Raw genomic sequence first — 12,225 nt, 5'->3', positions numbered from 1 at the left:
ATGATCATTTGGACAGATTTGATTAGGGGCTTTTCTAATGTTGAATAGTCTCTCAATTGAAATCTGAGTGTAAATGAGAAAACCATGAACACACACATACCTATTCATTATCTGTAGAAACAGATATTTGTTAAGAGACCTAGCTGACAGTTAAATAAAGGCAAACCGCTCAATCCCCTGCTCTCACAAAGCTACTCTGGCTTTTGAAAAAGATATATTTAAAATACATATATATAACACAGAAACTATGAATCTTCCTAAATAGGAAACATATTATCATAAAACAGCCAAGTTATTGCTCGCACATTTGGAATATGGGTTGAGTATCCCTTACCCAAAATGCTGGGGACAGAAACGTTTTTGGTCTGCAGATTTTAGACCATTTGCAGTGTGCTGGTTGAGCATCACATATCCAGAATCCAAAATCTGAAACGTTCCAGTGAGCATTTCCTTTCAGCATCATACTGGCACTCAAGTTTCAGATTTTGGAGCTTCTTGGATTTCAGATTTCTGGATTTGGGATGTTCAACTTGTATTGACCAAAGGCCAGTCAAAATGTCAGTGAAATAAATATAAATTTGAGATACTGATTTTGGTTTTGTGAAACAGAGAGACTTCAATGAGGCAATTTGCAATAAGGGTAAGAGGAGAATAATGAGTTCAATAAGCAGAGCAAGGATAGGTCGTTAAGACAGACTCAAAAGCAGAAGCGAGTTGGCACACTTATAAAACAGGCAGAAGGTTGAAGGTGTACCCTGCGTCGACATCTACAGTAATTACTAGGATAAGCAGAATGTGATTCCCTGTCATGAAGCAGAGAAAGCTAACTCTAAGAACCTATTATAATTAATAAAAATAATTTTAATTAAGAGAACATGTTTGCAGTACTGCAGCAATCAGAAGCTGAAAGTAAAGTATGATTATTAATGTCGTGTTTTCAACCAATCAGATAAAAACACTGTTAATGGTGGTGGTTTAGAGCTTAAAATAGACACTGGGGTGGGAGGTGCCTGGTAAGTCATAAGGGTGCCTTTGAGCAAATCACCTGTGAAGCTCCAGTTACTGCTGTTGTAAATGTTGATAATACTATTTCACATTGAAGGATAGAATAAAATAGTGTATGTAAACTGTTTACCCGACACAAAGCAAATACCACACTCAATAAGGGTTATTCCCCAGAGGTGAAACATCTGTGGGGTTTGCCTTTGTCCCTCAGTGTCAGCACAATGATTAGTAGCTATGATAACCCTCACTGGTACTATGAGAGTTGACTATTAGGATCAAATAAAAGCACCTCCAGCTACACATTACCCATCCCTGAGAACCCTTGTGCAGGGTCAAATAGTGACAGCAGGAGTTGGGGATCCAATGACAGCCTTCACCAAAAGCACCAGAGGTATGAGGAGGACATTGCTGGTATCTAATGAATTAAAGACCCCAGATGCATTCATGGAATATGTGGGTCTGGGAGGACTGAAGGAGAGGGAGGTACCCTCAGGCCACTCAGGTATGGACACACTACTACCTTTTATTCCAAAGGTGGGGCCCTGAGAAGGCTGTCGCACACACGCAAAGACGTTCTGGAAAAGATGGGCGCCCAGGGCTTCCACCAGCCCGATTGTGGTTGTGCTTTTCCCTTCTCCCAGGGGTGTTGGGGTTATTCTTCAAGATGAAAGCAGAAAAGGAGATTTAATTACAAAATTAAGTTTATCTTAGTCACTAAGTATACCTAGAAGACCTAGAGACTGGCTCTTAATCTAAATAAGACACACAAAAACCCTGAAAGAGAGATTTTCTAAGAGTCTAGATATAATTTCCAAAAAAATTTCTTTTAAATAAAGGACTGGGCAGCGCCTGTGGCTCAGTGGGCAGGGCACTAGCCCCATAAAGCTAGGGTAGCTGGTTCAAACCTGGCCTCAACCAAACTGCAACAAATAATTAGCCAGACGTTGTAGTGGGCACCTGTAGTCCCAGATACTCAGGAGGCTGAGGCAAGGGAATCGCCTAAGCCCAGGAGTTGGAGGTTGCTGTGAGCTATGATGCCATAGCACTCTACCATGGGCGATAAAGTAAAACTCTGTCTCTACAAAAAAATAAAAAGGACTGCTGTACTTTAAATCTTGCTATAAGGAGCAAATATACTTTACCTTATAAACAGACATTACTATAATTTTAATTTCTCGATTTATAGTCTCAAAAAATTGGTGTTATGGCTGGGCATGGTGGCTCACACCTGTAATCCTAGCATTCTAGGAGGCAGAGGAGACTGGATCCCCTGAGCTCAGGAGTTCAGAGACCAACCCAACCAAGAGCCAGACCCCGTCTCTACAAAAAATAGAAAAACTAACTGGGTGTTGCTGTGGGCACCTGTAGTCTCAGCTACTTGGGAGGCTGAGGCAGGAGGATCACTTGAACACAGAAATGTGAGGTTACTGTGAGCTAAGCTGATGCCATGGCACTCGAGCCCAGGCAACAAACTTTTTCTTTTCTCAAGAAGAAAAAAAAGCCATTATATGTATAACTAAGCCCAGCAATAAAAATGAATACTTAGTAAATCTAATGAATTAATGAATTTTGAGTTAACCAGAAAAACAGTGATTTCGTCTATAGACCAGTTTTTAAGACCAAACTGTACCACCTACTAAATGGATAGACTTGATCAATTTTCTCATCTCTGAATGATTATACCTACTTTTACCTACTTCACAGATTGCAGTAAGGATCGAATTAGATAAAACGTGTGAAAATGCTAAAATCAAGTTAAAGGCATCTCCAAATGAATGTGTTAAGTGCATGCACAATGCCTTGTAATAATCAGGATTAATACTACAATTCAGTTGGCAAATGAGTGAAACCATACCCAGTCACCACCACGTATTTCCCATCCGGCTGGTGTTTCAGGCGTTCTAGTGCTGACAGCAGAACTTTGGCCTTTGTCTCACCATACAATTCCACCTCTTCGGACAGCAGCCCAATTTCTCGAGCCAGCTTACCAATGGGCTTTGGTTTGCAAGATCGTGATATATCAATGTCACTTTAAAAACACAGAAAATAGGCATCAATCTTTATTTACTGAACATGATACCCCACTCTCACCCAACCACTAACGGTGCTTTCAGAAAGAACACACATGTATCTGTAGTATCTGTCAGCTAAAAACCAACAATGCACAATGTTTTATATCAGTAAAATCTTATGGTTACCTTGGAACAGGTGTCTTGAGGTCAAGTTTGTTGTACTGAATTCTCCACTTTCCTGGCCTAAATTTCTCTAGGAAACGCATTGCACTCTCCACTGTGCTCTAAACAAAATGTCATAAATGGAACTTAGAAGAGGTGATTACTTTAAATCCCCATTTTCAAACCCCAGGTCATTCCAGTTTGATCACAAGATAGGAGCTGCCTGGTGAACCCACTGTTAACATGTGTCAGTACCAGCACGAGTCTGCAGGCACGGGAAATGCACTGGGGTTGCTTGCCTGGCTCCTATCAGCTGGTGTGCCTTATAAAGGGCAAGCAAACCAAAACAGACCTAGCTGAGACAGTATCTATGGACTTTTCTTTTTTGGGGGAACTTATTATATTCCCAGGGGAATTAGAATTGCTCCTCCCCTATTTTTTTCTATTAATGTGACCCATACTATGCCCTGGTCCTTCACTCCCTTTCTTTCTTCAACAAATTCACACCTAAACTTAACTTCTGAGCAGGTTTAATGGTATTTCTACTTGGGGAGAAAAGCAGTGAAATTCTAGCAGCTTCATAGAACTATTACAGAAATGTTTATTCACAGGGTGGTACCTGCATCAGTATTGCGACCGTCATGGGCCCAACGCCGCCAGGAACAGGAGTGATGAAGCCTGCCCTTTCTCTGGCCTCGCTGTATGCCACATCGCCCACAACCCTTTTCCCATTTGGTTTTGTATCATCTGGTCAAGAAGGAAAAGTTCAAAGCCAAGTCTCAATTGCAATCCTGGTGTTTATTTCCAATCCTGGTGCTCAACTCTGACAGTTTGTTCCAAAAACCCAGTAGAATTTAGGGAGTGTTGGTCCTGTCAGGCTCAAGTGCCTTCTTCACTTAAAAGCTATGGGTGAGGGCTCAGCGCCTGTAGCTCAGCGGCTAGGGCACCAGCCACCTACACCAGGGCTGGTGGGTTCGAACCCGGCCCGGACCTGCCAAACAATGACAACTACAATAAAAAAACAGCCAGACATTGTGGTGGGTGTGTTTCATCCCAGCTACTTGGGAGGCTGAGGCAAGAGAAGAGCTTAAGCCCAAGGAGTCTGAGTTTGCTGTGAGCTATGATGCCACAGCACTATACCGAGGGTGACAAAGTGAGAGTCTATCTCAAAAAATAAAAAAAGCTATGGGTGAGGGTGGTAAGTTTGTCCCCATCTTGCCTAGGGACAAAATGATTTCACCTTCAAAAATTCACAAGATGCTAAAGTGGTTTTTCAGAAACTAGAGAATCCTTTTGTAATCCCTCAGGTGGCAAATAAAACTGTTTTTTTGTTCTTAAAACCAGCTCTTCAGCATATAATGAGTACCTTTTAAAATGTTAATTTGCTGAGGCCCACAAAGGAATTTTTTAAGTGCACAAAGCTCTGACTATGTCACAGCTGCCAGAGACCGTTTCTACAGCAACTGCCAGCATTTTATAAGCTCCGTGTGTGAGGTGGAGGAACAATTCAACATCCAATTCCAAAGAGGAGAAGCTACTTAAATATACGCTAAAAGCAAAGAATGTAATTACACTCCCCTTAAAAGGATGCAAGAACAACTACAAATCTTACCAGCAAAGAACAGCTATTCAAGAGAACAAAACCCAATGATGCATCATTGCTCACTCACACAAAGAACATCCTACACTTGGCCACAGTGCACTCCCAGGAGAGGCTGGGGGACAGGCCTAGACTGGAAGCAATAAGGCTCCCAAGGCAGAAGCTGGTAGACCCCATCACATCACTACTTTTCTCTGATGGATCTCCACAACTGAGAGAGGATGCTTGGGGATGGGAGGGAATCAGAAGCCAGAAATAAGAGCTCAATGCTGCTAGGTTCCTCAACTCCTGTGGGCTCCATATTCAGCTGAAGTCCAAAAAATGCAAAGAAGGATTAACACTGCCTATCTCACAAGCTTGCTGAGAAGCAAATGAGAAAACATGCATGTTTTTGAAATTGAAAAAGCAATCTCCAAACACAAGAGTTTCTTTTCCGTCTTAGTCAGATACATCAGGTATTTTTTATATGTACTAGAACGACCTGGTGAACACAACTTGGTGGGATGGTTTCAGGTTGCTAAGAGATTATGAAGCAGCAAACGATGGCCGAACATTTCCCCTGCTAACCCCTAATGTTGTTTCAAAATGCCAAGGAAATAAAGTTAAGGATTTGCCCGTTGTGCAGGTCTCAATGGCCTAACACAGAAGTTGGCTTAAAATACCCCTTGCATCTTTCCATGTGTTAGTGTCAGTCATTCTCGTTTCTCCCCCTCAGAGATGCACATCAGTCACTACACAACTGAACGCTACACTGGCTGAACTCAGTTTGCTCCTAGGACAGATGCTCTCAGGGCTGAAGTGCCCGCCCACTGACAGCATCTAGTTTTCATGGACAGGGTAGCGGGGTGGAGAAGGCAACTATTGCTCAACTGAAGGATACGGCTTCGGGAACCAGCAAACAATTTTTGGTCATATACCCCCAACCCTAGAATTTCTCTTCTGTTAGGAAATTACATGTACAAAATTCAACTTAAGATCCACCTGAACCTTGACTCCTTCACACTTAATTTGGGGACCACTAATAACAGAGGCCAGTATGGAGGTCACTCTACTGGAGGGGTGGAGACTAAACTGGGGTACAGTAAGGAATACATTCCCTCTTTTTAACACCCCCCCCCTTTTTTTTTGTCATCCTGGGTAGAGTGCTGTGGCATTATAGCTCACACCAACCTCAAAGTCTTAGGCTCAAGCGATCCTCTTGCCTCAGCCTCCTGAGTAGCTGGGCCTACAGGTGCCCACCAGCTTTAGAGAGAGGGTCTCACTCTCGCTCAGGCTGGTCTTGAACTCCCGAGCTCAAGCAATCCATCTGCCTTGGCCTCCCAGAGGGTTAAGATTATAGGTGTGAGCCGCCACGCCTGGCCTTTTTTGTTAACCCTTCTTAATAAAACACTATTCAACCAGCCTTTCTCAAATTGTTCAGTAAGCCAAGCAGGAAGACTATTTTTACATTTCTCTAGCCAATACTTTCTGTTCTCCCCAAGTATTTTAAAAAAATATTCTTTTTGGAAAAAAAAAGTACACACCATAATTCATTCTTAATTTGGCAAGTGACTTACAATATCAAGGCCCTGAGCAGAACTTGCAAACAATTTAAATAATAAAAATATGGACCAAGAAGTGGTCCAGTTGTGGAATATATTGTTCCTAAAATGAGCATTTGCAAAGTACATCCTTTATGTCCTGCAGCCTACTCACTGGTCTATAACTTGGTGATTCTGCCCTCCTGAGAGAACAGTAACATCCAGTCTTATTTATATTTATATGCCTACATGCCTAGCATCAGTAAAAACACTGCTGACCAGGAGGGAAGATACTGCTTTGATTTGGTTCAGAGTTTACCATCTACTTGAGCCATCACTGCAATCAGAATGGTAAGTTTTGCATTTAAGTTCACACTTCCCACCCATCTACAAGAGTCGAGGTTTTTCCCACCCTAGGTTTTGCTTCCTCATCTCTCATGTAATCAAAAAAAATGCCCAAAGCAGAAATATGATACAGAAGATGCAAGGTTTTCAACAGAATGAGTTAGAATGTCATATTGCAAGTATTCCAAGAGAGGAGTTGTAGGAGAGCAATTTCTTTATCGCCCATTAGATAATTATACTACAAGAAAAGAAGAGCTCAATTATGAGCTACTGCCTTAAAAGCACGGTGGGGAGAGTGGGAGGGAAGTTAAAAACGGTAAAGGCTTGACAGTGACTAATGTTCCTGGCAGCTCGGTGTCTACATCTCAAACTTGAGATGGGAAGACAGAAAAAAGATTATTCTTGCTGTAACAAGACTTACCAAGTCAACAGATGTGAGTGCCAGAAGTCAGAAGGCAGGAGGCTGGACGTGGCACCACAGAGACCACTCGGCCTGTGAGCAGCGGACTGTCTAGCCAAGACAGCACAGGACACCAAGCAAGAGACAAGGATGATGAAACTACAAGTTCTATGGGCAAGGAGAGAGGGAGAGAAGGATTAAAGAGGAGAGATGATCCCTGGTTGAGGGGGAATCAAACTAGGTGTGGAAGGAGGAACAGACATCACAGACAGAGAGGAGGTAGGAGGAAGAAGATGAGCACGAGGACCGTGTGGAGCCTGCTCAACTGTGCAGCCCCGCCCTGACGTGGGACTGGACACGCAGCAGTTGCTCAAATACAAACTAACCCCTTCTTGAACCTATGGGGATTTACACATTTGCTGCATTATTCTGTGAAACCTTGTTTGAAAGAATTCCATGTTCCCCACTAAGGATGCAGATGTGGGAACTGCAAAGGACAAACAAATCATGTGTAGGCAAGGGACACCGGCTGAGTTTAAGACAGGTATTCACAAAGTGCGAGCAAGATAAAAGGCCAGCAAGGTCGCTGAAATTAGCGTGAGGCGAAGGGGACTAGCAAGTGACATGGGAGAAGAGGTTCAGGTCTATGCCTGGAGGTGAACAAGGCAGCAAGGAAACAGCCAGAGGTAGGGACACCGGCAGTCCATCCAACATGAAGGGCAACAGCCAGTGGTGACACTGAGAACAAAGAGAGGAAAAAATCCTGATATTAAAACATGACTCAATATAGGGAATGATTGGGAGAGAGGCTAAAAGGTTTCAAACCTGCGGGAAGGAAGAATGGTGACATCAAGTAAAAGATGGAAACAAGAACAAACTTGGAGATGAAGGTGCCAAGTTTAGTGTTGAAAGGCTAAACTTGGGAAGAAAGTATGGGGAAAACTCTTAACAATATCGGCCAGGGAATGAATTTATGAAAGAGACTTCATAGGCAATTGCAAAAACAACAAAAATAAACACACGGGACCTGATCAAGCTAAAAAGTTTCTGGACAGCTAAGAACACAACAAAGCAGGCTGCGCCTGTGGCTCAGTGAGCAGGGCACCAGCCCCAAATACCGAGGGTGGAGAGTTCAAACCCGGCCCCAGCCAAACTGCAACAAAAAATAGCCGGGCGTTGTGGCGGGGACCTGTGGTCCCAGCTACTTGGGAGGCTGAGGTAAGAGAATCGCCTAAGCCCAGGAGTTGGAGGTTGTTGTGAGCTGTGATGCCACAGCACTCAACCGAGGGCAACAAAATGAGACTCTGTCTCTAAAAAAAAAGAATACAACAAAGCAAATGGACAACATTCAGAATGGGAGAAGATTATTCACGTGCTACAAATCTCACAAAGAGCTAATAACCAGAATCTACAAAGATCTCAAGCAAATCAGTAAGAGTGAAAACCCCCATTGATCTTTGGGCAAGAGACATGAATAGAATCTTTTCCCAAGAAGATGAATGGTCAATGAATTTATGAAAAAATGCTTATCATCCCTGATCATCAGAGAAATGCAAATCAAAACCACCCTAAGATACCCCTACCCCAGTGAGAACAGCCCACACATCACAAGGTCCCAAAGCTGCAGATGCTGGCGTGGGTGCAGAGAGAGGGGAGCACTGACGCACTGTTAGTGGGTCTGCAAACTATACAGCCTTTTTGGAAAGAAGTATGGAGAACCCTCAAAGAGCTAAAAGTAGACCTTCCATTTGTTCCCTCAATCCCATTACTAGGTACCTTCTCAGAAGGGAAAAAAATAATTTTACCATAAGGACATTTACATCTGTTGGGAGCTTGAAGCAGGTAGATTGCTCCAGCTTAGGAGTTTGAGACCACCCTGTCTCTGCTAAAAATAGAACAACTAGCTGAGTATATTGGCACACAACTTTAGCTCAGCTACTCTGAAGGCTAAGGCAAGAGGACTGCTCAAGCACAAGGGTTTGAGGTTGCTACGCCATAGCACTCTATCCAGGACAACAGAGACTCTGTCTCAAAATAACAAACAAACAAACAAACAAACAACAACAACATTTGCCCTCAAATGTTTACAGCAGCTCAATTCACAATCGCAAAGATGTGGAAACAACCCAAGTGCCCATCATCCCATGAATGGATTAATAGGTTGGGTACATTAATACCATGTACTCAACACTACATTGAAAGCAGCAGATAGGCCCAACTACAGGCCCACACGAGAGGAAAACACAATTTAATTCAAGAAAGGGGGTGGGGATCTGTTCAGTAAGCTCCCACCTAACAGGTACAATGTAAGGGTATATGGCATACCTCCTGGGTGAAGGGCTCAACTACGACTCAGACTTTACCTTAACAAAGGCAAATAATGTAACCTAATCACATGTACCCTCATACTAATGGGGAAAGGGGAGCTAGATTCATCCTTTCTGCCTAGGAAAAAGCTCAGGTCAAAAATCTTCTTTGTAAAGTCCTCCTAGAGAACTCTGAGCTGACTGAGTGCCTGTATTGGACTCTCACAGCACATTGCAATGATTACACTATATTTTAAATCCATCCATCGGGTGGCACCTGTGGCTCAGTGGATAGGATGCCGGCCCCATATACCGAGGGTGGCGGGTTCAAACATGGTGCTTGCCAAACTGCAACAAAAAATAGCTGGGCATTGTGACAGGTGCCGGTAGTCCCAGATACTCAGGAGGCTGAAGCAAGAGAATCGCCTGAGCCCAGGAGTTAGAAGTTGCTGTGAGCTGTGTGACACCATGGTACCCTACTGAGGGTGATAAAGTGAGATGGTCTCTTTAAAAAAAAAAAAAAGGGCAGCACCTGTGGCTCAATGGGTAGGGCACCAGCCCCATATACCAAGGGTGGCGGGTTCAAACCCGGCCCCAGCCAAACTGCAACAAAAAAATAGCCAGGTGTTGTAGCAGGTACCTGTAGTCACAGCAACTCAGGAGGCTGAAGCAAGAGAATTGCTAAGCCCCGAGTTGGAGGTTGCTGTGAGCTGTGTGACACCACAGCACTCTACCGAGGGCGATAAAGTGAGACTGTCTCTACAAAAAAAAAAAAAAAATTAAATCCACCCATCACTTTTGCTAAAATAAAGGCCAATCTCTACACAAAGATAAAGCCCCTCTCCTACTTTCCCCTCTCCCAGCAAAGTCATCTTGGGAGCGCACAGCACAGTGGTTAGATCACAGGCTCTGACACCAGCTGGGCTGCCTGCACACGGCACGTATTCTAGGCATTCATTGCATGCACCTTGGGCAAATCAAGCTCTCTAAATATTAGTACTTCAAGCACAAAAAGAGATGAGGTTCCCTCTCAGGCTTCATTTGATGACCTAAACATCATCTTCAACCTGCCCTCGACCCGAAACCACTCACCTGGGACATAATTGATCCCACAGTCGATGACTATGGCCCCAGGTTTGATCCACTCTCCTTTCACCATTTCAGGCTGACCTGTTGCCACCACCAGGATGTCACCTTTATTTATCTATGTAGGGGAGATTGGAACATCAGAAATTAAATAAAAAAATACATCAAAAAAATCTCCAAGTAGAAAGGGCACCCGAGCTTCATACTAAATTTTTAATTGTCATCAACTAGTTCACAGGATTTGGGGTGAAGCCCTCAAATTCAAGACATTTCTAACAGCCCACACATGCCAAGTCCATTCATAAGCACACCAAAATTCCCTTTCTCTACGCATTTTATCAAATGGGGAAATAGATGAGAACCTGCAGGGTAGAGGTGAGCACAAGCTTGGAGCCACAGGCCTTGGACTAGTCCCTGGAAGGTAACACACTGGAGCCTGCTCCCTCTCCTCCAGAGGTGGGGACACCACCCTATGCAGAGCACTGCTGGGGAGGATTAAAAGAAAATATGCTCCAACTCCCTCCTGTTCTCTCCCCACACATAAGCGACTGCTTTGTGGGTAGGCACGTGTACATGTGAGGATTCTTGGGCTCTGGAATCTGATGCAGGGGTCTAGAACGATCTGTCGGGCTTAATGCCCAGGCCCGGAGCACCTCCACCTCTGAGGCCACCAGTGTCATGCACATGGGATATGGCTACAGGGGACAATCTGAGTGCTTACACTGAAAATCCCCATCTACATGAGGCAGACTGAGGTAAAAAGTATAGTCAGAACCAACTCTGTATAAACTTTTTTTTTTTTTGAGACAGAGTCTCACTTTGTCACCCTCAGTAGAGTGTGTGACATCATAGCTCATAGCGACCTCAAACTCCTGGGCTCAAGCAATTCTCTTGCCTCGGCTTCCCGAGTCACTGGGACTACAGGAGCCTGCCACAATGCCTGACTATTTTTAGAGATGTAGTCTTGCGCTTTCTCAGGCTGGTCTTGAACCTGTGAGCTCAGGCAATCTACCTGCCTCAGCCTCTCAAAGTGCTGGAATTACAGGCATCAGCTACCATGCCTGGCCAACTTTGTATAAACTTCAACAATTTTAATTTGAATTTGTTTCTTCATCTTGTCATATGAGACAAGAATTGCGGAATTTTTATAGATGGCGTTAAATGAAATTATGAGGGTAAAGTGCATGGTGGTATCTGGTCCTTACCTATTAGCTATTCACCACCACACAGGCACATACAAGTGCACACACATACAAACAGCACAGAACACTTTCAACTCTACTCTGGAGCCCCTACCTCCTCGTCCAGATTGGCAGTCTTGGAATGGCAGGTGGTCACTGTGGCATTGTTCCACAGAAGCAAGTCATGCATTGGGGCTCCAACTATTTTACTGCGCCCAACCACCACAGCATGCCTGCCAGCAATCTGCACTCCTGAAAGAAAAGCCAACGTGTATCAGAGTTGGGGGAAAGAAGCTGCCCTCCGCTGCATGCCACCTAAATGGGAAAATTCAGAACAAGCATATGAAAACAGTTTCTTAGCATCAAACAGAAACCTTCCTAACAACATTCCTTTTTTTGGCAATAATAATCTCAGCCCTAGGGTTTCAGCTATAAATTGGGACTTGCACATGTGTCCTCCCTACTGTGGGTTTTGAGAGGAGCTTAAGCCAAGATCCATTCATTGAGTCATAGGGGAGTGGGAAGAAAACCTACACTTGAGGAAAAAAGAAACGCTGACCTACAGCTAAACAGTCACATGGAAGAAGACATCAGATTAAATTACGTGG

At 43.9% G+C, this 12,225-nt stretch overlaps 1 protein-coding gene across 4 annotated transcripts in view; it reads right to left on the bottom strand.

The window, feature by feature from the left end:
- The window catches only part of MTHFD1 (methylenetetrahydrofolate dehydrogenase, cyclohydrolase and formyltetrahydrofolate synthetase 1), a 73,273-nt gene that overhangs the window by 32,745 nt on the left and 28,303 nt on the right, over positions 1-12,225 (bottom strand). For all 4 annotated transcript variants that reach the window (XM_053601081.1, XM_053601083.1, XM_053601082.1 and 1 more), the window contains exons 7-12: positions 11,733-11,869; positions 10,443-10,554; positions 3,799-3,926; positions 3,204-3,301; positions 2,861-3,034; positions 1,526-1,662 (exon numbers count right to left, since the gene is read on the bottom strand). In XM_053601081.1, the coding sequence (XP_053457056.1) occupies positions 1,526-1,662; positions 2,861-3,034; positions 3,204-3,301; positions 3,799-3,926; positions 10,443-10,554; positions 11,733-11,869 (786 nt within the window). The remainder of the gene's footprint in view (positions 1-1,525; positions 1,663-2,860; positions 3,035-3,203; positions 3,302-3,798; positions 3,927-10,442; positions 10,555-11,732; positions 11,870-12,225) is intronic.

This window comes from Nycticebus coucang, chromosome 9, assembly GCF_027406575.1.
Source record: "Nycticebus coucang isolate mNycCou1 chromosome 9, mNycCou1.pri, whole genome shotgun sequence".
Lineage (NCBI taxonomy): Eukaryota > Metazoa > Chordata > Mammalia > Primates > Lorisidae > Nycticebus > Nycticebus coucang.
Note: the sequence above shows the minus strand (reverse complement) of the source record. Positions and strands in the feature narration are given on the sequence as shown.